The 25413-nt window shown below is 37.5% G+C and overlaps 2 protein-coding genes across 3 annotated transcripts in view; one reads left to right on the top strand and one right to left on the bottom strand.

The window, feature by feature from the left end:
* LOC306887937 (four and a half LIM domains protein 3-like) overlaps positions 1-6480 on the bottom strand; it is a 47024-nt gene extending 40544 nt beyond the window's left edge. The window contains exons 1-2 of one of the 2 annotated variants that reach the window (XM_079445989.1): positions 6144-6280; positions 4836-4902 (exon numbers count right to left, since the gene is read on the bottom strand). The gene's annotated coding sequence lies outside the window, so the exon portion shown is untranslated. Of the gene's footprint in view, positions 1-4835; positions 4903-6143 lie in introns of both variants that reach the window. The other variant, XM_079445988.1, reaches the window with a different exon arrangement.
* Positions 6481-10510: 4030 nt separating this feature from the next.
* On the top strand, positions 10511-15440 carry LOC306886848 (putative U3 small nucleolar RNA-associated protein 11). The gene is made up of 9 exons (XM_079444179.1): positions 10511-10543; positions 10645-10716; positions 11002-11063; positions 11557-11659; positions 11783-11896; positions 11986-12079; positions 13526-13656; positions 13988-14098; positions 14312-15440. Exons 2-9 carry the CDS (start codon positions 10657-10659, stop codon positions 14393-14395), a joined length of 759 nt encoding a protein of 252 aa, XP_079300305.1. The 5' UTR covers positions 10511-10543; positions 10645-10656; the 3' UTR covers positions 14396-15440.
* The last annotated feature ends 9973 nt before the right edge of the window (positions 15441-25413 follow it).

Here is a 25413-nt window from a genome sequence, read left to right as displayed (position 1 = left end):
TTATGATGAATGATTATTTGGCCAGTTATTTCTTTTGTTTAATGGAACATACACAGTAAAAAGAATGCAAGATTGCAAGATATAAAGCAACTAATATTTATAATATTTAAACCCTAAATTTGATGTTCAACAACAACTATTAAGTTACTTACTACTATGTGGCAACGGCAGCACTAAATAATTTACTTGCATTCAAGTGGATGTTGCATTTTGCATGTTAAGACGAATAACAGTAAAATGTAAGTGCTGCATCTGTTTAATATAAAGTGCTTGTTACACTGTACATTTTAGTCTGTCTACTTCAAAATGTCATTTTCAATTCAATGTTTCTTGGTTTGTGAAAAATATTACATTTCTAAGTAAAAATTGTAAATCCCATTGCAAGTCTTTTTCAGTACACTTGTTTTCTTACTGCAGTTCACTTTGTGACCTCTGAATGTTTTTTCTCTCAGAAATGTGTTTTTAATACTTAAAACTGATGCCACTGATAAAGGTTCTCTGTGTGGAGTGCAAAGAACTGACTAATTCCATCAAGTCGGAGAGGGTGGCACAACAGACTGAACATTAAAAACAGTTTGATTTATCAGCAAGAATAAATCAAGTCAAAATAATCAGTCTGCAGGACAGATGTTTGCACCATAAGTTTCCAGCATGTGGTGAGTCACCGTCAGATGGAGAAAAACTCCCAACCATGAAGATGAACAGAGCAGTTTGTATCAACCAACATCCCTATTCACTATTTTTAATGTGCTGTTAATGCTCAGCTAAGATATGCTCTTTCTTTACTATGTTGCATTGTCAATATATCAAAATCTAGAATTTTTTTTTTAAAGATACCCAATGCTTATTTTTTTTTTTTATGAAACAATTATTAAACAATTTGATAGTTCATTGTGATTTCTACAGCTGTGCACCATGGCTTTGGTTTTTCAACATCCCTAAACTACAGATTTTATTTGCACTTGATCCAGATTTTATAGGAAACTCCTGCTGCTATACACATATTTCACTCTGATTCTGATAACATGTTACTGTAAATTTGACAGTCATAGCTATGATAATGCCAACCAGACACGTTTTATGTGACTGTTACAAGTATGGACCAGTGTTTATGTTCCAATGTGGGTATTCATTGTCAGGTTGAATGCATCTCTCTGATAGATTTGGGAAATTTTCTGTACAGAGATGAGGTGCGTCAAAGGTGAATCAGGGACTGTGGATGGGTGACAAAAGAGTGTGGATGGATAGATTGCACAGTAACATCTGTTGTTTGTGATACAGCTGGTATGACAGACATAATAAGCATTGACCATTAGAAAAATGGCAATTGCCTAATCCGTGTAACCCACAGATGTTTACTGACACAACTCATGCATACAGACACATGCCATCTGGCATTGCTAATCGCACTTGTAAGGTCTGATTCAGCAAGGTTTGAATGCCTGCTTATAATGGGAATTGCAAGGACTTTAATGATTCCCAGTCTGGTTCCATTAATGATTTATTTAGTATATTTGACTAAGGCCTAGTTGGGGAAAAACAAATGCAATTCAATTTTCAAACGATGAGATATTGTTCATAATAAATGTAAAACTAAATTAACAAATTTTGTTTACACAGACTTTTTAATTGACTTTTTGCAGTCTTTTAAAATGCAACATAAATTGAATCCAACAACTGGACATAACTATATTAAATTCAAATCCTAAAATAAAAATATGGCAACATATGTCATCATTCATTCATTTATTTTTTATAAAATACTACTGACAAAACTACATTGGGAACACATTTTCTGTAACTGGACTGATTTAAGTCTCCCAAGCCTTAAGCAATAAGTGTTTTTGTTTTCTTCCCCGGAAATAGGACTACACTAGTTACACATGTAAGGTTTTGATTCATTAAACTAAAACAAAGCGGCTTATAAGAGTCATTTATTTGAGAATCGGACTACACTAGTTGCCCATAGTTTTGATTCGCTATTGATTTGATTCATCATTTGTTTGGGATTCAAATTATATTAGATGCAGTCTATGGTTTTAATTCACTAAAACAAAGCGGCTCATAAGAGCAATTTGTTTAGAAATCAGATGACATTCGTTGTACTGTCTATGGTTTTGATTCATTAAAACAGAGTAATAAGAGTCATTTGTTCAGAAATCAGACAACACTGATTGTGCTATATGTTCTGCGCTATATATTAATTAACAGTGTTGTGGCAACACTGAATAAGTAGTGCAGGAAACATTGTCACAGTATTTTAGTACTATATTCCGTTCACATCAGCAGAATAATTTAAGTCTGAGAACTGTTATCGGAATGGGTTGGGAATGGTAGTGGTTCTTTTTACAGAATGGAAAAATAATTTTTTTAAGCCAGATAGTAGGGTTTAACCAGCTGAATCTTGACCCATTGGTCACGGTGACACAGAGCAGCATATCGGACCAAACAATAAATATTGTAGACAAGTAACCGGAAGAAAGACAGACAAAGGAGTTTAACAAGTGGCTCAGAGCAAGGCACTAACCGTCCATGAAGGACAATAAGGCCTGCGAGAGGAAGAGAGGGGAAAGGTAAACAAACAGTACAAGTGAGCAGATAGCACACCGAGCAGAGGGTCGCGTCTCTTGGGGCCCAGGCTGCGAGGATCTGATTTCATCCATTCTTTCTCCTCGGTCTGGGAGGAAGCCACCATCTCACTGGATCACAGATGCACCTGGAGTCCCCCGCAGGAAGCTCCCCGTAACTTCCCTTAATTCAAAGTTAACCCTCCAAACAACCAGTTATATGTCCCCCATGAGTAGTTTTAAAAGAAATGTGGCAGTAGAACACAAAAAGTCTGAATTCAGAGATTTTCGCACAGCGAGGTTGTGTATGGGACGGTCCCAAAGTTGACACAATAACTCATGATGTGAAGAAGACAGTTAACACAGTGTACTGGTGTGTGTTATTCAATTCAAAACATCAGAATTCACATTGCTTCATCTGGCACTCTTTTTAGAGATGAATTAAAAGGTTTATTGTCTCTGGCTTGGCGTTATCTTGACTACAGAGCTGCTTTATTGATGAACAGATGTTCAGTCCAACTGATTTGCATATGGACGGTCTGATAAATGTTTATAGTTTGGGCACACATGTACGCTCTTTTTGTATGTTGTGCTGTGACTTGTGAATGGACAACTACTTTCAGTGTATGTTGTGACCAAACAAGTGGCAGTTTTTGAATGGAATACCACGCTACTCTTAATGCTAGAATGTTTAGTGAGAACACCCATGTCATTTTTTGCATAAAATATAACTAGCATGTAAGCAGTTTTCAACAGAGCTCACTTTATGGGAAACTTGTCATAAAATGCATTGCGCTCTGTCCCATCACTGATGAACAACAGTCCCTGCGTAAGATAAAGCTTTCCGAAAACAAAACACAGTGCTTCCAAAGAATGTGGCCATGATCACACTGCAGACACATCACCCTGACCCAACAGGGAAAAAACAAATGCATTTTCAACCTCCTTCAGTTTCTGATGGGTCTGAGTATTCTAGACTTTATGGACCTTGCAGACTACCAAAGAGTGCATGGATTTTTAACCACAAGAAGACTCTTTATAAAAATAACAAACCAAATTTTGTTGGCACAGCAGGACACTTCAGAAACCATGGTCCTTATAAGAGGAAGCCCTGTTGTGGTTAGTACAAAATGAAATACGGCCCAATTTACGAACTTGGATTTCTTTGATGGACAATATGATGAGTAATTCACAAGCCACTTTTAATGAAGTATTTTTATATGTATAAAATATGGTGGAGATGGGAAAGTTGGAATAAAAAAAACTTTCTATATCTTTTTCAATTGCATGGCTGGTCATTTAAATAAAAAATAGTAGATAAAATATGTAAATGATATAGGTAAGATTTTTCTTTTTTTCTTTTAAAAGAAATTCTCACAAGCCTTCATTTATTTGAACCATTTTAAATATTAATTATTTTAAAGTGTATTTTTGTCCAGCTGAAATTTTGTGGTAAATCATATGATCAATTTAGGCATTCTTGCTGAATAAAGTAATAATTTCTTTGAAAAATAATAATATTATTTATTATAATTATTATAATAATATGAAAAGAATTGAATTAATTGCATAAAATCGAATTAATTAATTGCATATATCAGTATTTGCTGAGAAAAGCCCCCAAATAAAGATACTTTGATGTGGCAGATAAAGCACTGAACATTTTTAAAGCTGGCTTAGAAGCTAGTATATTGTAATAAATACAATATATAATGAATCACAATACAGTAGGATGTTCAATTTGATTTATTTTGTAATTATAATTTTATAATTATAATTAGAGTATAAAGGACGGGCATATAAGCAAGTGTTTGGATAAAGTATTGAGTTTCATATTGCATGTGGCAATGAGTTGCTATGGAGCAGGCAGTTAAATCATTGATAGACTGTGAGACACACCAAGGCCTTATAAAGTTTGTGTCATGTATATGAGAGGCATAGAACTTAAGTTTCAAAGGGATGATTTTGTTTCTCCACAAGCACCTCTGAACTCCCCCTCTTGGAATAATGAATGGGACTGTAATGGCAGAGGGCTGGCGGCAGACAGCATGGGAATCTGGCTTTGAGGAAAGCACTTTCAAAGGCTTCTTAATGCACTAAAAGACACAGTGATGCACCTCAAAGATCTCTCTGTTTTTTTTCTCACGCACACACAAACATATGCATGCCAACACATGCCATACTACACTTAAAACGCACAGCACAACTCATTAAAAACACTTTAAGGGTTTAAAAACTCAATGAGTCACTGAATATGAGACAACTGACTTGCTGCCTATGCGATGTCTACAGGATACCAGAGAACAGAGAACAGAGGCCAGTCTCAGCAGCTGGGCTTGAAAATAGAAAAGAAAGAAGAAATGAGTGGAGGACGCAGTTCTGTTCTTCTTGTCAACTTTTCTGACCTACTCGCTGCAGTTTTTGCCCTGTTGTCTGTCTTGTCAAGACTTTCCTAAGACAGAAAGTATTGCTTAAATGACAAATCTCTGCCAAAGGAGTTTACTCATCATCAGCGGATCGGATATATAAAGAGGACCCTCCCATTGATAGATAAACTATTTCCACTCACCTGTTTCCAATCACTCAAGGTGTGTCTTTATGAATCACATCTCTCACTGATATGCGTAACCCATTTCCTGTTTTATGTTTAACTCAAGGTTACTTTCTATAAAGACACACCACATATTATGAAATAAATCAATAAAAAATGAAAACCATAAATACTATCATTCTCAATGGGCTTCTATATTATTACCTCAGTAAACAGGGCTGTAAAAATGTGCTGTCTGAAGTAATTTGCAACGGGAACCTTACGAGGAGTTACTCAAAGTATTCACTACGCCTTGGAATGCAACATGTTCTGGGATGAGGTGTGTTCAAAGATGAGCAATCAAGTTCCAACCTGGATCAGCTTTGACTAGACTCAGGAATATGACAGACCCCCACGGCATTTATGCCTTCGTTCTGTTTTTCTAATGGTTATCTGTATGTGTGCATTTAATGCCAATGAAGACTTGAAGTCTGACCCTCAGAAAACACAAATAACTGTCATGTCGTGACACGTGTGTCAGATTCCTGTGTGTCAGATTCCTCTGAGAATTACGAGTGTGTGAAGTTCAACTCTGACTTGAGGGAGAGTTGAAGATGACATGAGTTGAAGATAATGATAATAAATTAGTCTTTTTCTCACTTAGGAGTGAATGGCCTATATGAATTATATTTTACACTACAGTCCAAAATGAGAAAACTTTTAACAGGTGATGCTAGGATTTTCTTCCATGCACCTAAAATTCAATTGATAATTTTAAATATTGAAGTTAAAACATTTTTGTATTATTGTTTTTGACTTTTTAAAACTTATCAATGGAAGCTATTTAAGCATTAAGAGTTAGTCAAAAATAGGATTTTACAAGTATGCCACTGAGGTAAAACAGAATGAAAACTTTCAGAGGCGAACAAGTCATCGATTTTTACTTTCCGGTTATGAATGAAAAACGGGTTGAAAATCATTAGCTCTCTGTAATGTGAGTTTAAATTTAAATGACGGGGGAAAAAGAAGTTAAGAAGAGCGCTTACCCTGTCAAAACTCTTTCAGTCTCTGTCTTTTTCGAGTGTGCTGGGGTCAGTTTAGCTGGCCTGTTTAATATTTCTGTAGTCCTGTTGCTCCTCAGGGGTGTGCAGAAACGCTCAGCTCTCTCTCAAAGCACCGAATGAGAGAATGCTCGCGCTTAACTCTTCCATGCGCTACTATAGAGGAAGTTGAGTGAGTCACAAGCTCCCGCCCCAATGGATGAACGGTCTTCTTTTCTGAAGGAAGTTTCATTGAATGATCTTTAAATTGAGACAGTTTGCATTGTCATTTGTCTGACTTGCCGTTTGCAGTTAGCTTAGAGCGCAAGAGATGTCTGTCTGTAGTGAATTAAAGTAGCACAATACATACCTGTTACTCGACACCCACATCTGAGGGGAATGGTGCTCTTGGGGGGATAGAGCATATTTTAGACTGTTAATTCAACAGAGCTGAAATTATTATGTTTTTCTCTCTCTAAGGATGGAAATGTCTCGTTCAGTGGAGCAAATGTCCCGTAGCTTCCTTCTGGGAGGTTTTGTATTCACAGGGGTTTATTTTATTTTATTTAATTTAGTTTTGAAATATATGTTCAAATTTAAACTGTTTTGTTATCTTTTATCAATGAAACTGTCTTGAATATGTCATTATTTTTTGCTACTTTTCAAATGCCTTTTATATGGAGATTTTTATTTGAAAATATGAAACCTTTTTCAAAATCCCAACAAGTTGCTATGGTGATGAAGAATATGAAAAAGTTTTAAAATATGATTTAATATTTAATACTAGCTGCAAAAAATTTACCTTTTATTCCAAAATATTTAAAATACCACTTGCTATTATACCACTTGTTAGCTAATTAACACATTACTGTGTTTAATATTAAAATTAGTTTTGAGTAAAAGAGATGGGATGGAAATGACAGTGTGAAGGAAATGATGGGGAAAAAATCCCATCCTCCTCACTCCAGTAGTGGATGAACAAATTATTGCTACATGATATTCACAAAAGTTTGCTATGAAAACACTTCAGGCACTTACGTTATTTTATAACAAAGAGGTAAGTGTTGCATTGATATCATTTTTCGCTATGTGGTTATGTTTGTAATGTAACACTTACGATATAAAGTAAAAAAAAAAGTAAAGTAAAGTAAAGTCGTGACGTATTGTCAAGTATGGTGACCCATACTCGAAATTGGTGCTCTGCGTTTAACCCATCCAAGTGCACACACACAGCAGTGAGTAGTGAACAAACGTAGTGAACGCACGCACACACGCACACACGCGCGCGCGCGCACGCACACGCACGCACGCACACACACACCAGCGGCGCCCGGGGAGCGGTGCCTTGCTCAAGGACACCTCAGTCGTGGTATTGAGGGTGGAGAGAGCGCTGGACATTCCCTCCCCCCACCTACAATTCCTGCCGGCTGGGGGCTCGAACTCGCAACCTTTCGATTACGAGTCCGACTCGCTAACCATTAGGCAGCCCTAATTCAGGCAGCCACAGAAAACACTGAGCAATTGTTGTGAATGAAATGATGCAGTTTGTGTCCAGCCATATCATTAGAGATTAATGATAAACTAAATTAGCAACTGTATCTTGAGTTGACTTGCTTGTATGATTTGCTAACAATAAATGAATTCAGTGATAGTCTCAGAACAGGTATTTAGTGCCATTGTGCATGACCTTACCAAGGAGTTCATACATAATTCAAATTCATTCAATTACACCCCTAGCAAGGACAACACCTCTTGTTTTGCTCTTGTTATGATGTACCAGATGTCTGACCCTCAGCGTCAGGACTGTAATGCCATTGGGCTTTTATTTCCACTCTTTAACAGTTTAAAAGAAAGGTTTATCAAATTATACCAAATTTAATCAAGTGTAAACTGTGAAATACCTCAACTGCTTACGATAATCATTCCACTTATCCCTGAAAAAAAGCAGACAACTGTGTCCTTGTCTGTCATATCTTTTGATGTTTCTCATGTCTTTAGGACTTTAAAACCCTTTTTATTGACATTTTATACTGCCAGCTCAAACTGGGTAACGTAAATAGTGGGGTGACTGTTAATTGTCCCATATCCACTCTTTACAGGGTTTTGTGGTCGAATTTTGAGAGTGAGAACCAAACATTCAAGAGCGGCCTTTTCCTTTTCAGACGGCGTTGTTAATATCCTGGTAAAACCTGAAATTATAAGTTTTAAATCTATTAAATGGTTTCCTCTGATTTAAAAAAATACTCCTCAAAAAACTTTCCCGCTGACACAGGAGTAAAACATGAATAAGATTTCCCACAATCCAGACTATCCACCATTTACAGTTTGTACAAATGGAATCAAGCACACTACATCTATTACTTGAATAAGACCACTCAAAAATTAAATGAAACCTGATTTATGAACTACGATACAGTGTAATTCATACGGGAGCTCCTCTCGATTTGGATTACTCTCACTCTTTGTGTATAGAAACCCTACATTGGTTAAGAAGGGCATTCCAAGGTCTTTAGCTCAGCTACTGGCCGGTAACATTATGTCATTTGTGTGATTTTTAAAGGCCTATATTAAAAACCAAACAGTAATATATCTGTCAAGCAAGGGCATTCCAGAAACTCCAAGCTATCATAAACCTATAACCCCTCGTTTTGCCCATTTGACATTCTGCCCTCTCTTAAACACAGGTTCGGATACTTAGTTTTTCCCTAAATATTTTTTTTTTGTTGTGAAACATATATATCTGATTAAGATTCAGTCAGGGAAATGCTTTAAATCTTTTGTTTTTGTTTTACATGCTTTACTGTGGTTTATTTTCTGTAGGAAAAGTCCATCGGGTCACTTTGTTTTATATGTCTAGCATAAAGAAGTTGAAAGCCCACAAACTCTGGGTCAATCAAGGCTATGACATCATATGGAAAAAGTGACCCCATGAAAGCGTTTCCTTCTCAGTAAAGAATCTGCATGTTTTGTGAATCTATTGCGATTTTTTTTCAAACATTAAACAGGAAAAAGAGGATAAACATATGAGGTAATACATAAAATTAGTTTGTCCTTCTTCAGTTAAATTACAAATGAAAAGACTTTCCATTTGAGGTTCCTTATAACTTGAGTGTTTCATTTTGTAAGTTATTTTGTACCTGTACAGTGCCTTGTATGTTATAAAAAAACTGTGGGAAAAGACTTGCAGCACCAGAACATGATGTTCTGTATTTCTGAGAAATGCACAGTGTTTTTTTTTTTTTTTTGCCAGCGGAAAAGCTGGTTGTTATTTCAAATCTGCCCTTGCTTATGTCCCATGCCCTGCATGTTTTGACACATCAAATGGCCATTTCTGCCCCCCTTTCATTCATAGAATACGAGCCAACTAATGGATAAACTGGACCTTCAGCGCTATATGAGGCACACAGGTGTCGTCATCAGACTTTAGCTCTGACATTTGTCACTCTAGTGGCCGAAAGCTGTCCCTCTGGTTAAGATACAAATTAGGTGTCAGGAATGGAGTAGGACACCCTTTAAAGACCCTGCTTGAGAAACACCAAGTATTATTTGTTAGTGTTAACCAATCTCTTTGGCAGATAGAGGCTGTCATTATCATGACCAAACTGATTTAAAGTGTCAACACACTGGGCAGGATATATAAACTAAGTGTCTCAGCACCCAAGGTTTGTTATTGAGTTTTTCCCTGTCGTGAGCCTGGCTATCTTCCTCATACAAAACAGTAGACAACTCTGATGGATATCACTGATTAGATGGCCATATAAAGCTGTTGTGGTGTGCGCTCAGTGGCAAGGATATAGCTTGATACTGGAGCTTTGTGACTTTCAGAAAGTGCAGTTTTTAAAACAAGAGTGAATGATTGAATCTGAAAACATAACATTTACTGAAATCAAAAACAATTTTGACAGAACAGAACTTTCCAATTTTAAAGGTAGGATATGAGATTATATGATTGCAGTGGAGGACACTGCCATCTGCTGTGGACACTTCTTCAGCATTTATTTCACACTACTTTTAAAATGAAGCGAGGCCTATGCAAGAAAATAGTTTTTTTTGTTTGTTTTTTGTTCAGTTGACGCGTTTTCACGGTCAATAATACCGAGGAATAGACTTCTGTAGAATTATACATTTTTATAGGTAAAATATACGCTTGATAAAATTTGTTTTTATTACTTTGATATATTGCTCATATTTTATGTATTCAATTACTTTTTATTTCATATAGTTGTTGTTTTTTTATATATATATATATATATATATATATATATATATATATATATATATATATATATATATATATAAGGAATGTCCAAAAATGTATAATACTTATACGTTTGATCCAGATTATTCTTCGCCGCGAATCTGCTGCTGAGAAATTACACGTTGGTACTGTGCTCCATCGTATCCACGTGAGTTCAGAAGCGTACATGCGGGGTTGTGTGGTGTACATACAAATTCCTGTCTAGGTTTTTTTTCTCCCTCAATCAATCGCAGTTGGATTTGTTTTCAGATATTTACAGCCATGTCTTCTTTTCGAAAAGCCTTGAAATCTAAACAACGAGACCACAAAGAGCGATCACAGGTAACGTTAGGCTGTTTAAACACACTGGTAACACGCGTGCTGCCTTGCTAAATGGCGATTTCAGCAATTTGCTAAAATAATGTTTCAGCAGTGTTTAAATTGTACTTATTCTCACAGATAAATTTAATGTACGGACGTAATGTTAGTTGTAGTGGCAAATGAATGGGGCTAAGCGGGTTTTCTGAAATCCGACGGCCGCTTTAGTTTATGTATCATTTCCCAGCGGTTTATCGTTAGCTTTTCTGAATCATATTTTTTTTATTAACCTGACTTCTCCCATCTCAGCTCGGTTTCAGGAAACATTTTGGACTGTTAGAGAAGAAGAAGGACTACAAACTTCGTGCAGAGTAAGAAATCACAAAATTGAGCTTTTTATTATTATTATTGTTGTTGTTGGGTGTTTTATGTTTCTTGGTTAATGCATTTAGACGCTCTCCCATGTTATTGCCTTCTCGTTGATATGTTTTGTGATGCTACACAAGCAGAAATTTGTCTTTCTTTTGAATAAATCGTTATTAATTAAATGATTACATCTCAAAGGGAAAAAAAATGTTAATGTTTATTTTTTTCCTTCAAAAATATAAAAATTAAGTAGTAAATGTAAGGTATTTTAGGCAAGATAGTATTAAATATGTATTTGGTACAGGGTGATAACTGAGTTTAGAAATAATAATAATAATATTAGATATAATAAATGTTAATAAAATAATAAAAAACAGATCATATGTTGGAATTTGTTCTTCAGATTTGTTTGTCATTTGAATATAGTTGAAATAGTGCACATTATGATTTCAGTACAGTTTATAATCTGTTGTTCCCTATCTGTTATTTGTAATACAGTGACTACCACCGGAAACAGAAGACCCTCATGGCCTTGCGCAAGAAGGCCATGGATAAGAACCCTGATGAATTTCACTTTAAAATGATACACAGTCAATTAAAGGTTTGTCACCTCTCAGTACTACTGCTGTATTCAACTGACATAAACTGCATTGAGAGCTTACCTACACACATTTTTTTATGGCTATGAGGTTTTGTGACCTCTGCTCATTCTGCTACTGTTCAGGATGGAGTTCACATGCTCAAACCAAAAGAGGAAACTATGACAGAGGAGCAGAAGAAAGTGATGAGGACCCAGGACATCAGATATGTGGAAATGAAGCGAGTGTCGGAGATGAAGGTAGGGTTGGTTCTTCCTATTTATCTGTGTATTTGTGTCTTTATCCTTTAAAGTTGAGAGTAATGGCTTTTAATGTTTCTGTTTTTCAGAAAATCGAAAGGATGAAATCAGAGCTCCATCTTCTTGATGTTGATGAGCAAAAGAAAAATAAACATGTTTTTTATGTGGACTCAAAACAAGAAGGTAATATTGTATGGCTGCACCTATTGCATAGTGTAAGAAATTCAATTTTGTATTTTAAACCTGCCTTATAATAACTTAGTATCATATTAATACTTACATTGCTATGCCAGTAAAATAGTCATTATTGATGTAATGTGTATATATATATATACACACACACACACAATATAAATAAATAATATTAGTGCTGTCAATCGATTAAAGAATGTAATCACGGTTAATCGCAAATTTTAAATATTAGGATTTACCTGTGAATGTGTTGAAATAAAGGAATGCATGACAAACTAGTTTAAGGAAACAGAACCTTTCACATCTCTGCCAGGCATGAGACATAATCCAAATTATTCTTTTGTTTTCATTCAGCCATTATCAGCCTTTATACTGGCAATAAAACGTTTACCAAGCCACATCGCTTCAATCCCAGTACACATTTATCCAACTATTACTAAATAAATACAACAAAACATTTTCTTGCGACTTTACATGAAGTATTATGATAAAATGCATTATGAAGAAGAATTGGACCTGTTCTGCAGCTACATTAGAGCTAACATTAGCATCATGCTACATAAGACAATTTATGAGATTAATAGTACACTTTTACTCAGAACTCACTTTAAACCACCATCAAGTGTTTGTAATAACGTCCTTTTGCGATCAAATGTGTGTATATATACACTTTGGACGGCCGTGGTACATTATAAAAGTAGCCCAAAAAAACGCAATCCATGGCTCTGTAATTTTTCCCACGTCTGTATTTTAAAAATAGCCCAATTGTGCGGGAAAACCGCGACCCTGGCAACACTGGTTCGCTGCACCCTTATCACATATGAGTATACATCTCTCTCTCCCTCTCTCTCTCGCGCCTCATAATCACACAATCTCTGCATCCCAATGCGCATACCATCCACCCTATCTGCAATAAATAGTATTGACAATGACTAATATCACATAGAATTTTAGGATGGATATTGCGCACATTGGGACACAGGCAATAATTACCTTCCACGCTGCGATGACGGCAAGAAGTTGTGGTCAAACCTTATCAAACGATTAATTTGCGTAAAAAAATATTAACAGGTAATTTTTTTTTAGATTAATCGCATGCGTTAACGTTGACAGCCCTAATGTGTGTGTGTGTATGTGTGTGTATATATATATATATATATATATATATATATATATATATATATATATATATATATATATATATATATATATATATATAATATATTGATGTGGTTGATATAAAGCATATGCCTTTAGCTTCTTAACTTTAGCTGTAGGTGAAGTTAATACTGTATGATTGTATGTGTGTTAATGTACATTTTCATAATAGTTTGAGATCAAATGATACTTGGTGGACCACCAGCAGTTTTGCTGCAGACCCCTTGTTGAACTAGACATTTATTTTATATTTTCAAAACTGTTAATTATTCATGCTAGTGGAGGACTTTGACCTGGCCACACACCTCAACACAGTACCTGAACTGGTGGGACGAGCATATAACAGACCTACAATAGAGACCCTGGAAAAGAAAAGCATTGTGGGAGCAGTGGAGCCTCGGCGTATAAAAGTAATGTAGCCACTGTATAGCATGCTATGTACATAACCTAAATATTTCAGTGTGTACAGTGCACTGTTGAATCATTTTCTTCATTCATTAACCTATTCATAATAATAAGAGTATGAATTTTTTAAAAATTGTAATAAACAGTAATTGTATAAATAGTAGTTATCGTAATGACTTATTATATTGAATATGTGTATATGTAACAATTTTTAAACCATGAAAATACAGATCCTGTTGTACATAAGTGAAAAATAAGTTTTTAAATACTTCTTTGCATTTAATGTCCACTTTATTATGTTTGTCTTTTTCTAACCTGTTTATACCCCTTTCTCAGAAACTTGCAAAGCAGAGAGAACTTCAATATTTGAGGCTTTCACAGCGTATTGACAGAGAAAAGAAGATGTTTGTCATTAGTCAAAAGATCCAGACTAGAAAAGATCTACAAGTAAGTGCATTCATCTACATTTCACCTAAACCCCTTCAACATGGGCACTTTAGTACTGATTAGAATCATTTCAGTTTGGTAATGCATGGATTTACCAATGATCTAATGTTTAAGAAACTTATCTGGTCTTATGACGAAGTATTGGTTGTGCTTTCAGAATGCATTTGTTTTCATTATTGTTGGACATCTGGGTTGTGCTTTTATCACTGACAGGATAAGGTTAAGAAAGTGAAAGTCTGTGAGGAGACCAGAAGTGCTCCAGCCGTCTACAGATTTGAGGCCAAGAGGAAAAGATGACATCTTTGAATCAGCACACTGAGGAAACTCCCTTTGTCTTGTGGCCACCAATCAACCATTTAATCTATGAAGTGGAATGAATCTGTGGATTTGTTTTTCACTTCTATAACATAGTCTGTGAGGCCATGCTGGGAATCTTGCACACTATAAGGCAAGGAGTTTGTACATATTTATTGCAATACCATTTGTTGCTTTAAAATAAAATTGTCTTTATAATGTTTTGTAGTTCTTTGGTTTTAACAGTAGATGGCACTAGCACATCTCATCTGATCTCATCAAATCTGCAACCATGTTACAAAATGAGCAACTTTCCTGTCTCTTGATGTAGGCATCACTTTTTAAAATGTAACTAATTATGCCTTTAAAATTCAGTTGCAACTTTCAAATTTATTGGGCTACGTAGTGTTTATATTACATGGTCAGTTACCATAATTCAGAAATACTGTTCATAAAATGAACAAACAAAAAATATATGAAAGTATATTTTGTATACATTATAAATGATATATTTTTGATTGTAAAAAAAAAATTAGTAAAAGTCAAACATAGCGTATATGTATTTTGTTTTTGTATTTACATTTATTATAATCTTTAGTTTAAGACTTGGTAATAGTCCCAGTGGTTTTCAGTAAATATTACAACAGTAATTTTATTTTTCTTTCTTCTCTTTTTATTGCTTATTCATTTGGATGCGTAATGTTTTAAGAGTTAAATCAGAAGTTAATTTTCTCAGAACTTTAAATGGCCCACTTTTAAACACTTTTGTACCATTCTTGTTCTTGCTTGTGTAATTGTTCATGTGAAAGGTTGTGCGCTGTCTGTGCAGACTGAGCTTTTTGTGTCGTCTCTGCGTGGCTTGATTGATCATGCAGGTGGCAGCAGCTTCATAAACAGGCCCCATCCATTACTCTCTCCTGGGAAAGAGAGGAGGGGTGAATCAGGAACAGGGAAATGTCACTGTGTTCGGGAGGAGCAGGCCAGGAGTCTGTCTGTGCCAACGCTGACCACAGGAAAAGCTCTTTGTAATAAATGCTGTGTGCATACTGCTTCTGTACTATAATTCACTCAACATTTTAAATTCCTACATATTATACTTTAAGTTTTTAAAAGGATTTACATGTTCGCAGTGACATGAACATGCATGTCTAAGCCTGGTGATATTTACAAAGCAGCTCAGTGTGACCTATCAATATTGACCTTCTGTATTTGCACAATCCTCAGCCAAAAGAAGTGACAGGCAGAGTGTGCGCGTGCTTGTGCGTCATGTGCTCGAGCATTCGTCACTGTGACCGCCTTGGTTTGGAGTGGAGGGTCATGCAGCCGTGTGCGCAGTTCCGCTCTGCTTCCGTCTGTCTTTACACAGAAGGCCACTGTTTTTACTGAAGCCTGTCTTTCATTCAGATCAGTTTTTGCACAGGGGTGATGGCTGCAGGTCTATCAGTGTGGTGTTGGTAGTGACCCTTAGATTTGAAAGATATTGGTCAAAATTCTCCACATTGTCCCATAATGTTATTCACATTAGGAGATGTAAAAGAGGCCTCCAGTGGCACTTATAGAGCTCTCGAGTAATTTGTTAAAGGTTGAGTTGACAACAGTTTTGAATAGGCTCATTTGATGGGATGCCATTTTATGTCTACATTGACCCTCAGTGCTTTTGCTAATTTTTTTGCTGGTTTGTTCATTCTGGTGTTGTAAATACAACTGTACTGATGAGTTGAGTGTGATGAGGGACTACAGATCAAGATTCACGATTTTTTTTATTTGTCGCATACAAACTTATACAGAGTATAACCAGCAGTGAAATGTAGGTCAGGTCCGCTCCAAGGACAGTGCAATTATATAGAATACAAATATTAACAAGAAGAAAAGTAGAAAAAAATAAAAGATAAAAAATATAAATGTGCAGGTCAGTATGTTGTTGACTTAAATAGTAATAAAGAGGAATGTGCAAAAAAGTTGTACAGGGTATTTAAATAGCAGCAGTATGAGGTAGAGAAAAATTATGAATAGCTTATTGATATGGTGATATTTACATGGATTCAAGTGATGTTATGACACAGAGTCATCATTGTTGTTTTGGGTAAATAGATGTTTTTTTTTAACAAATTTCGAAGACCTGCAAAGAAAAAATGGCCTTTTAAAGGTACACTCAGTTAGTTTTACCTCAATTAAAAAGTTTTACCCAAAGACATGAAAAATTATTTTGGAATATTTAAACTTTTGTACACTCACATAACATGAATTTGCCTGCAAATAGTTGTTTTATTTTACAAGGGGTGGGTCACCTCATGGAGGCGTCCATTTTGAGATCACATGACCAGCTGTATACTATACATTTTAAATTTTTAGAGATAACTAGTGTGCGTTTTTAAAGGACTTTACATTTTGACATATCTGCTAGCGTTACACGTCATCGCTTGCGCTTGCTGCTCGTCAAACAATGGTAATGGCACAAACCAAAAAACAGACCAAATAACAGCATCACATGTAAGGGTGTAATTTCAGTTCTTATCCATACCATGTAAGAAAACTGTGTTAAAGCAGGTTTCAAATTAAACCTAAAGACACAATCCTGTGGGTGAAATGAAATATATATATATATATATATATATATATATATGTTAATCTTCAATGTGATTTTATGAAAGTCATGCTTCACTCTCACTAATATACGCTATATACATTCCCAGAATGCAATGCATGAAGCCACAACTTGATGGCCAGCAGCTCCCTGTTTCCGATGTCATAATTCTGCTCTGCTGGGGTCAGTTTCTTAGAATAGAATGCACAAGGCTGGAGGCGTGGAGGCTCACCGAACTGCTGAATTGTGTAACTGCTGTCCTTCTTGTCCACGAAGAAGAAACCCAAGGCCGCCGGTGAGCTGGATGGCCGAATGAATCCTTAGCTAAGAGACTCCTTGATGTATTGCTCCATAGCCTTGCGCTCTGGGATGGACAGCGGATATACTCTACCCTTGGGGAGTTTATATCCAGGCAGCAAGTCGATGGCGCAGTCCCATGGCCAATGAGGTGCATGGTAGTTGAGTGGCTGCCTGCTTGCTGAAAACATCCTGGAACACCACATAATCAGATCGGACGGAGGGAGTTACACTGGGCTTGGGACTCTCAAGAAGCATGGAGGCAATTTGGACGGCAGGTGACTTGTGGACGTGGAAGTTCAGTGAGAGAGTGTTGGTGGCAGAATTCGCCCCAGCGAATGATCTCACAGGAGTCCCATCTAATTTCTGGAGAATGGAGGATGAGCCAGGGGTGTCCCAGGATGATGTCCACCGTGGGTCCCTCCAGTACCAGAAAAGTGATTTCCTCTTCATGCTAGTTACCAATCCTCAGTTTCAATGCAGGAGCCTCAAACCTCACGTGCCCACGTCCTAGCGGTTTTCCTTAGATTGTTTCGACTCGCAGCTCCTGGGCACGACGGCGGCGGGGCAGATGCAGACGACTCAGTAGGTCTTTTGAGATGAAGTTGCCCGAGGAGCCCGAGTCGACAAGGGCAGAGTCTGCAACGGAACGGGCTGGAGTGAATAGTTGCACTGAAAGTATTACAGCACAATAGAGGCAGAGTCCAGCCACAAGTCGGCGAGCAGATTCGGCATTAGAAAGCCAGGTGGAATCCACTTGCATAGGCTCTGGTACTGGGGAACCGGTGGCGGATGAGACTGACTGGTGGGCGGCTTCGTGGGTATAAGCTGATAAGCGCTGGGAGATTCGATTGACCCTTAGCATAAAGCTCTCCAATCCAATTGAATCATCATAAATTGCCATCTGGGCACGGATATGGGGATCCAATCCTTGCCTGTATGCACTGAGAAGAGCGACCTCGTTCCATCCACTAGTCGCTGCTAGCGTTCGGAACGGCAAGGTGTAGTCATTGGTTGAAGAGGCCAATCTGTAGTAGTTGACTGGATGGAGGCAGATTTGGCTGAATTTGGCTTGCATTTGATTGTATGAAAGGGGCGGGGTTTAAGCAGACTAAACGATTGGAGATGTTTGACATACTTCAGCAAAGAGAAGTCTGTCATTTCACCATGAAGATGGAGTTAAAACATACGAGGTCATAAAAAAAAGCCAAACCTATGCATGGATGAATTCACAACAAGATCATTAACATACATTTAAAAAAATAAGTGGGATTTCATGACAAATTAAAATGAAGACAATTTTCTTTTGTTTAAAATAAGACCGTTTTAAACTCCTTAGCTATAAACTGTATGCTAAAATATGTTGTGAGATGTTTTAAGCCCACATTAGAGGTTCAAATACATCAAGAACCTGGATATAGAAGTCATATATTTGTAATTTTCAATTAGAATTGTCAAGTGTTTCTCACAGAAAAAAAGGTGTGTAATTGGGATAATGTCTTAACCTGACTCCTGAGTAATTAATATGAAGTGATTCTGAATGGCGCTAATAAAATGAGCTGTAAATGACGTTGGGGCCCCTCAGTATGTAAGTGAGTGGGAAGAACCATTTCATAGCAGAGCAATTTGCTTATTGCAGATTTGTATCTCTCCTATTTTTTGCGAGTTTTTTCATGCATCAGGCTGTAATTTCCATGGATTAAACTGTAATTACAGATGCACATAGTATATCATGAATAATATGAAAGCATTATTGTGTAGGCTATTAATGCGAGAGCTTTTCACAGCTGTATGGTGAATAGAGCATCGTGAAACACACTGGAAGTAAGGCCCTTTCTTAATCACTCTCTGTACATAACAGCGTTGGTAATTCAGAGTAGTTTTGACCAGAGAACGATGGCCTTGGCTGTTATTACAGCACCTGAGCCCGCTGGATGTCAAGCCCTTAGCTGCCTCTCCTCTGCTGTGCCTCAAAGACTCCTTTCATGAGTGAGGTTAAGAACAGCACTAATCGATTTGCCAATTACGGTGCAGGGTAACCGAGTGGGTGAACAGTAGAATCGGTGGTTCGTGTGGAGAAAAAATGGCTGAGGTTGTTATATCTGCCCCTTTGAGTTGCACCGCAGTTTGTCACACGGCTTTTGAAGTAGCGGATTGTAGCGAGAGCTGGAGGGGTGGGGGTTTGTCTCTGTGCCAGAGGGAAAGCGATTGAAGGAAAATCTTTATAACCCTCACTGCGTGCGAGTGTGTGCGCGTGTGTGTGAGGTAGGATCACAGAGACCCCTTTAAATTGTCACTAATTAGCCATGAGCCTGTTTGGAAGAGGCACTCGAACTGATTAAATTTGCATGGGAGTCTAAATCACGCTAAGGCCTCCTACCCACTGGAGCTCGTTTCCCCCTCTGCTCCCCAGACGTGGCGGGCCCATGGGGGGGACCCACTGCGGGTGAGAGGACAGGACAAGGCGTGGCGCGCACCCATCTGCCTGGGTATTACCGTTAGTCCATCACTCTCCCACTGGCAGCCGTGTGCCTGGGGGATGTGTTCATTACACTTTAACTACTGGATCTGTCCTTGTCTGCAGGCAGCCGGGTGTCATTGTCTGTCTATCTCTGTGTATCCCTCCACACTCTGCTTCACTCAGCCTTATAGAACAACTGTCTGGATTTATGGTCTATTATGGCCTGTTAATGGATGCACCTTATTGTTGTTTGCTACATAGTCTTCCTGTTGGCTTTTGTAAAGTGCTCTCCAGCATTACTTCAAAAACTGAAGTAGTTCAGCCAAAAACATTTAATTGTGATCATTTACTCACCATCATCTTGTTTTAAACATGGCTTTCTGATTTTCTTGTTTTTGTCCATGCAATGAAGGTCACTATGCCCAATGTTTGTACTCCAACATTCTTATTTTGTGTGCCACAAAAGAAAGAAAGTCATAAAGGTTTGGAACAACATGAAAGTGAGTACATGACACAGATATATACATTTTAATATTATAAGTAATTTCTCTTGAGACCCCATTGATGTGTAAAAATAATGAGAGTAATTTTCACTTTTAAATTATTGTAATAAGTTCATATGAAGCTTTACACTTTTACCACAAGGTAGGCATTAATATTTCAGAAATGTGACTGGCAGGAATGTGCAATATATCGGTACCATATTGGTTATCAGAGAATATTAGAGTTCTTTCTTTAAAAAAAAAAAAGAAAAAGATATCTGTGGATTATTGGATATTTAATTGTGCACTCTCATTGTCTCTATTTTTACTTGTTTTAAGTTTATTTGTTTTTAGTGTTTTAACTGTAACTTTTTCATAATGTGCATAGTGCATTATAAACTTGTGATGTCTAAGTTCACTTATTTAAATGAATTTTAGTTTTTAGTATTTTAAACTGCGTTTATTCAGACAAAATAATGTAGAATTTTAAATATTGTCCATAATTGGTTATCAGCCATATCGGTCAGGCTTATTGGTATTGGTCAGGCTTTTATCATCAGCAAATCTGATAAAAAAGAAAGCCTATCAGACGTCAGACTATTTGATCAATGCATCCCTAAATTGGAATCCTTAACATTATTGGTTTGTTCTTGATTTTACCTTAGCAAAACACATTGTAGGAAGTACAATAAAACAAATGGCAGTATGTCTAGTGTACACAATAGTCAGAGAATGTTAGCATAAATTCATTACATTTATTCATGCTTTAAATCTGGCTTTTCTGAGAACACCAACATATGTAACGTTTTCATTGAGTTTATGTGATTGGTGTTGTCACTTTGAAATTTTGTTAAAATATTAATTATCAACCTGACACTTCGATGTCAAGTATATTTTTTGAGGCTCTTGTGGTCTCTCAGATCCCCAAACAGAACGTGAGGGTTAAATCTTTAATATTTCCTTCATTATTCTGTATAATACTACTTTTATGTTATGATATTTGCTACGTATCTGTATTGTATTATTCCTGCTATTGTAAGAACAGAGCGAATGAGCATTCCAATATACTGTACTTATAACACATTAATTCCCAGTAAACCTTGCACTCTCTCTCTCTCATGGGACTGGTCCTACGGGCTGTGTGATTGCTGTAATCAGATCGCGCTGTTAATCAGAGTATGTTCGTCAGTGTCCTGATGAGCGGCCCTCGCTGATTGTAATGTGATGCCTCTGTTTCGAAAAGACCCCTCCTTCCTGAGCACTAACACTATATTGCTCCTGTCTGGGGCTGAACGGGGCAGCCTCGTCACACAAGGTGGGATAGAGAGAGCAGGTGGGGGTGTGTAGCGTGGTTGGGGTCCGATCTGAAATGCTTTACGACCCTGTCCTGTCCTGTCGTACACAAACAACAACATTCTCTGTATCTCGTCGTCTTTCTTGTATTTTAATGAGGTCCAAGCAGTGATACTCTTATGGCTGCCTCATCAGCCAAGTCCCTACAAGGGCTGATACAAATTAATTAACCTAATTAGAGGCTGTGATTGCAGGCGTGATTGTGGGGGCCGGGGGAGGAGGGTGGCGAGGGGGTGCTGTGCTGGCAGGCAGGGCTCGGGCTGTAATAAGCCGCGAGGTGTGGGAGAAAAGCCAGATCACGGTTCATGGCTAATGAGCGGTAAAGAAATCCCCCATCTCTCCTTTTCTCTCCCCTCAGACTCCGTAAAATCTCAGTATCTCTTAGGCCCTTTTTATTTTTTGCCTATTGTCTCTTCAAATCAATCCTGTTCCGATGTGCTGTTTTCTCTCAGAGGAAACTCCCACCTCATATACATTTATTTTATGTATATGTGCACAGTGCTTTACTTTCCTCAGTTTTTGTGGTTTCTTTTCTTTTAGTGTATGTTCTTTCTTATTATTTCCTCCCTGTGATTTGCTCTGCTTCTCCTCGTCCTGTATTCTCTAATGTTAATACTTTAAACCCATCCAGTCCACTGGGTACTGTGATACTTATCTTAAACCTCACAATCTGTCTTTCTCTTTTTCTCTCACTCTCTAACCCTCCCCCTCACACACACCACAAGAGCAATATTTAAATTTCTTGCTATTTGTTTTGGAAACAGAACAAGGATATTCTGGAAAATGAAGCAAAGCGCATTTTTTCTTGCCTGGATCAGCAATTCTAACGTTTCTAATGAGTTGGAAGAGGACTGGAAGCGTTATCTGAGGGAAAAAAGAACAGTTTCTCAGGCAGGCACAAATGTTCTTTTCTGCCTTGTGTTGAGAACACGCAGTGCCCACCTCATAAACTACTTATAGTTTAGCATTTAGTAAAGAGCCCAAGCCATCCGATGTCTTTTGGTTAGATAATCTGACAACAAAATTCTCTGTGTATGTGACTGGCATAACTGATGTGGCCTTAATGTAAAATTCAGGTATTAAGAGGCTTTTTAACCTTTAGACCCAGACCCAGAGACTCCTTATTCAGCCCAGTGACAGTGAAAGTATGAGAGACCTACTCGATAACATTTTATAATAATTTCTTTACTTATTATGTATGTAGTTATTATTATAAATCATATTTGTATATTTGAATGATCATATATATTGTATATTTACATTTTGAGACATTGAATTTGAATTATATATAGATTTATTATATATTTATCTAGGTTTATTATAATATATATATATATATATATATATATATATATATATATATATATATATATATATATATATATATAGACATAGCACATATATACATATAGACACACGCACACACACAACTGAATAATTTAAGGGTACATGATTGATATAGCAGTCACCTTGTACTGTGCTTTGCTGAGATGAGGAAGTGACAATTAACTGAAATCTGTATATCCTTGCCATCTCTTTCTCTCTCTATCATGCACTCTCTGTCTCTTTCTCTCTTTAGATAAGCGCTGTGCTATCATGTAGAAGGTAAGCGCAGCTCTTTTGGATTATTTTCTCATTTAGCGGTCACATTTAGTCTTTAATTAAGCGGAGAGCGATACCCCAGCAATGAGCCGATGCTATCATGGGGCCGCCAGGGCACACTGGGTGATGAGGGCCCGAGAACGGACCAGTAAGTGCTTATGTTACAGCCTATGTGTGTGTGTGTGTATGGGCTAAGCGTTGCTTTCAGAGCTAAACAGCTGTAGAGCGGCCGCTATCAGATATTTATAAGAGGCTCATGAATATGGATGGCGGCAAGATGGGGCTGATGTTTGTCCTCTAAAGGGGATGAAAGGAGAATGCGCTCTCCTCCCAGAGAGACACAGTCAGGGCCGCTTGGAGAGGAGGGGTGAAGGGGGTCTGCACAGTGGAACGATAGGGAGAGGGCAGAGTTTGATCCTCCCAATCAAACTCTGCCCTCACCACAGTCAGCGATAAAAGAATAGTCATGATAAAAAAGAAGACAGTAGCACTATTAATATATAGTGTATTTATGCATACATATATACAATACAATGCAAATGTTTATGGATAAGATTTTTTAAAATAGGTATCTTGTTCACTAAGGCTGCATATATTTAATTTTAAAAAAGGTAAAATTAGGAATATTGTGAAATATTAGTACAATTTATTTTAATGTATTTTTATTATGCAATTTATTCCTGTGATAGCAGATCTGAATTTTCAGCAGTCATTACTCTAGTCTTCAGTGTCACATGATCCTTGAGAAATCATTCTAATATTCTGATTTGTTGCTCAAGAAACATTTCTTAGACTCTAAAAAATGCTGGGTTAAATACAAGCCAGCGCTGGGTAAAATATGGACAAACCCAGCGATTGGGTTACTGCCCAGAAGGTTGGGTTAAACATTTAACCCAACTGTTGGTTGAAAACCCAGCATTTTTTATTATCACAGTTGAAAACGGTTGTGCTGCTTAATATTTTTAATGTTCAAAAGAAAAGTATTTATTTAAACAAATTATTTTACAACATTATAAATGTCTTAACTTTGACTTTTTATAAACTTAATCTTTGCTAAATAAAAGTATTGTTTTATATATGTCACAAAATACCCTCAAAATCTGAGGCCGCAGTGACAAAGTAAAGGAAAATATTTTGAATGTCTGCTCTCTGCAACAATCTATAAGTCACTCTATATGTGTATCACCTGAGACAGGCATTTCTACAAAATCCATGTCTTGAGATATACCAGACATGATTAGCCATCTAGTGATGTTAAAGCCATTAAAAATATTTTTGCCCAAGGTCTATTTACTCTATGATGTTTGCAAATTAGATGAGCGCAATGAAGTTGAATGAGCTCGGTGCAATCAGGGTCAAGCTCTGGCCAGTCGGATGGGCCTAAAGCATGTGACCCTGTACCTCTCGACTCCCTCCCCCTACACGTTAGTGGCTAATCCATTATGATTAATTGCCTGGAGCAAAGCTACCTAAAGTTGCATTAGTAGTTGCCAATTACCCTAATTGCGATGTTTTAATATGGTTAATAGGCTGACATGACCTTGCCCAAGCACTTGGCAGGTACACGGTGTGCAAGAACGGAGCCATGTGGAGCAGCAATATTAGAATATTATTGATGGAGAGTCAGGCCCGTTGATTCATGGCTATGTTTGAAAGGAGAAGAGGTGAACCAACAAGGGACAAAAACACGCATTTAGGAACCATCAGAGTGAGCGAAAGACATTTAAAACGCAGTAGATGGACGCAATCGCCCAACAGAGCCTCCTCTGTTTGGCGGCAAGACAAGGGCCAAAACATAATGGCCTCTATGGTAGCGGCTTTGACCACGCAACCTTTGAAATACCTTCATGGTGACTTTGGCTGCGTAGGAGCACTGCTGGGACGTCAGTGTGGGCACAAGAGTGGCAGGGAGGGGGTCAGAATTTAAAAAATGCACCCCGAAAGACCAGAGGGGTCAATGTTTTGGTTTTCGAGTCTTTTGTGAAGTGGACAAATGATCCCTGACGCTGCACAATAATGTTTTTATGAGACTCTAAATTTTGAGATGAAGAGGCCCTTTGTGGGCGTGGAACAGCCAACACGTGGCCACTCTTGAACAGTGGTAGTCCTGCGGCATGTCTGCAGTGAGATTGGTTGATCTTCGAACACTTTGCTCTAACAAGCAGCCACTTTGTTCCCATGAGACAAGGGCCACTCAGAGAATTAATTACCTAGAGGACAGGGCGAATCGTGCCAGTGCGGT

Source organism: Barbus barbus, assembly GCF_936440315.1.
Source record: "Barbus barbus genome assembly, chromosome: 21".
NCBI classification, from domain to species: Eukaryota; Metazoa; Chordata; class Actinopteri; order Cypriniformes; family Cyprinidae; genus Barbus; species Barbus barbus.
Note: the sequence above shows the minus strand (reverse complement) of the source record. Positions and strands in the feature narration are given on the sequence as shown.

What these genes read in the sequence shown, in the direction of transcription:
- LOC306886848 (XM_079444179.1), top strand. Translation starts at nt 10,657, where the DNA reads ATGTCTTCTTTTCGAAAAGCCTTGAAATCTAAACAACGAGACCACAAA. An exon ending in TGTGGACTCAAAACAAGAAG is followed by an intron (nt 12,080 to 13,525) that starts GTAATATTGTAT and finishes TATTCATGCTAG; the next exon opens with TGGAGGACTTTGACCTGGCC. An exon ending in TGGAGCCTCGGCGTATAAAA is followed by an intron (nt 13,657 to 13,987) that starts GTAATGTAGCCA and finishes CCCCTTTCTCAG; the next exon opens with AAACTTGCAAAGCAGAGAGA.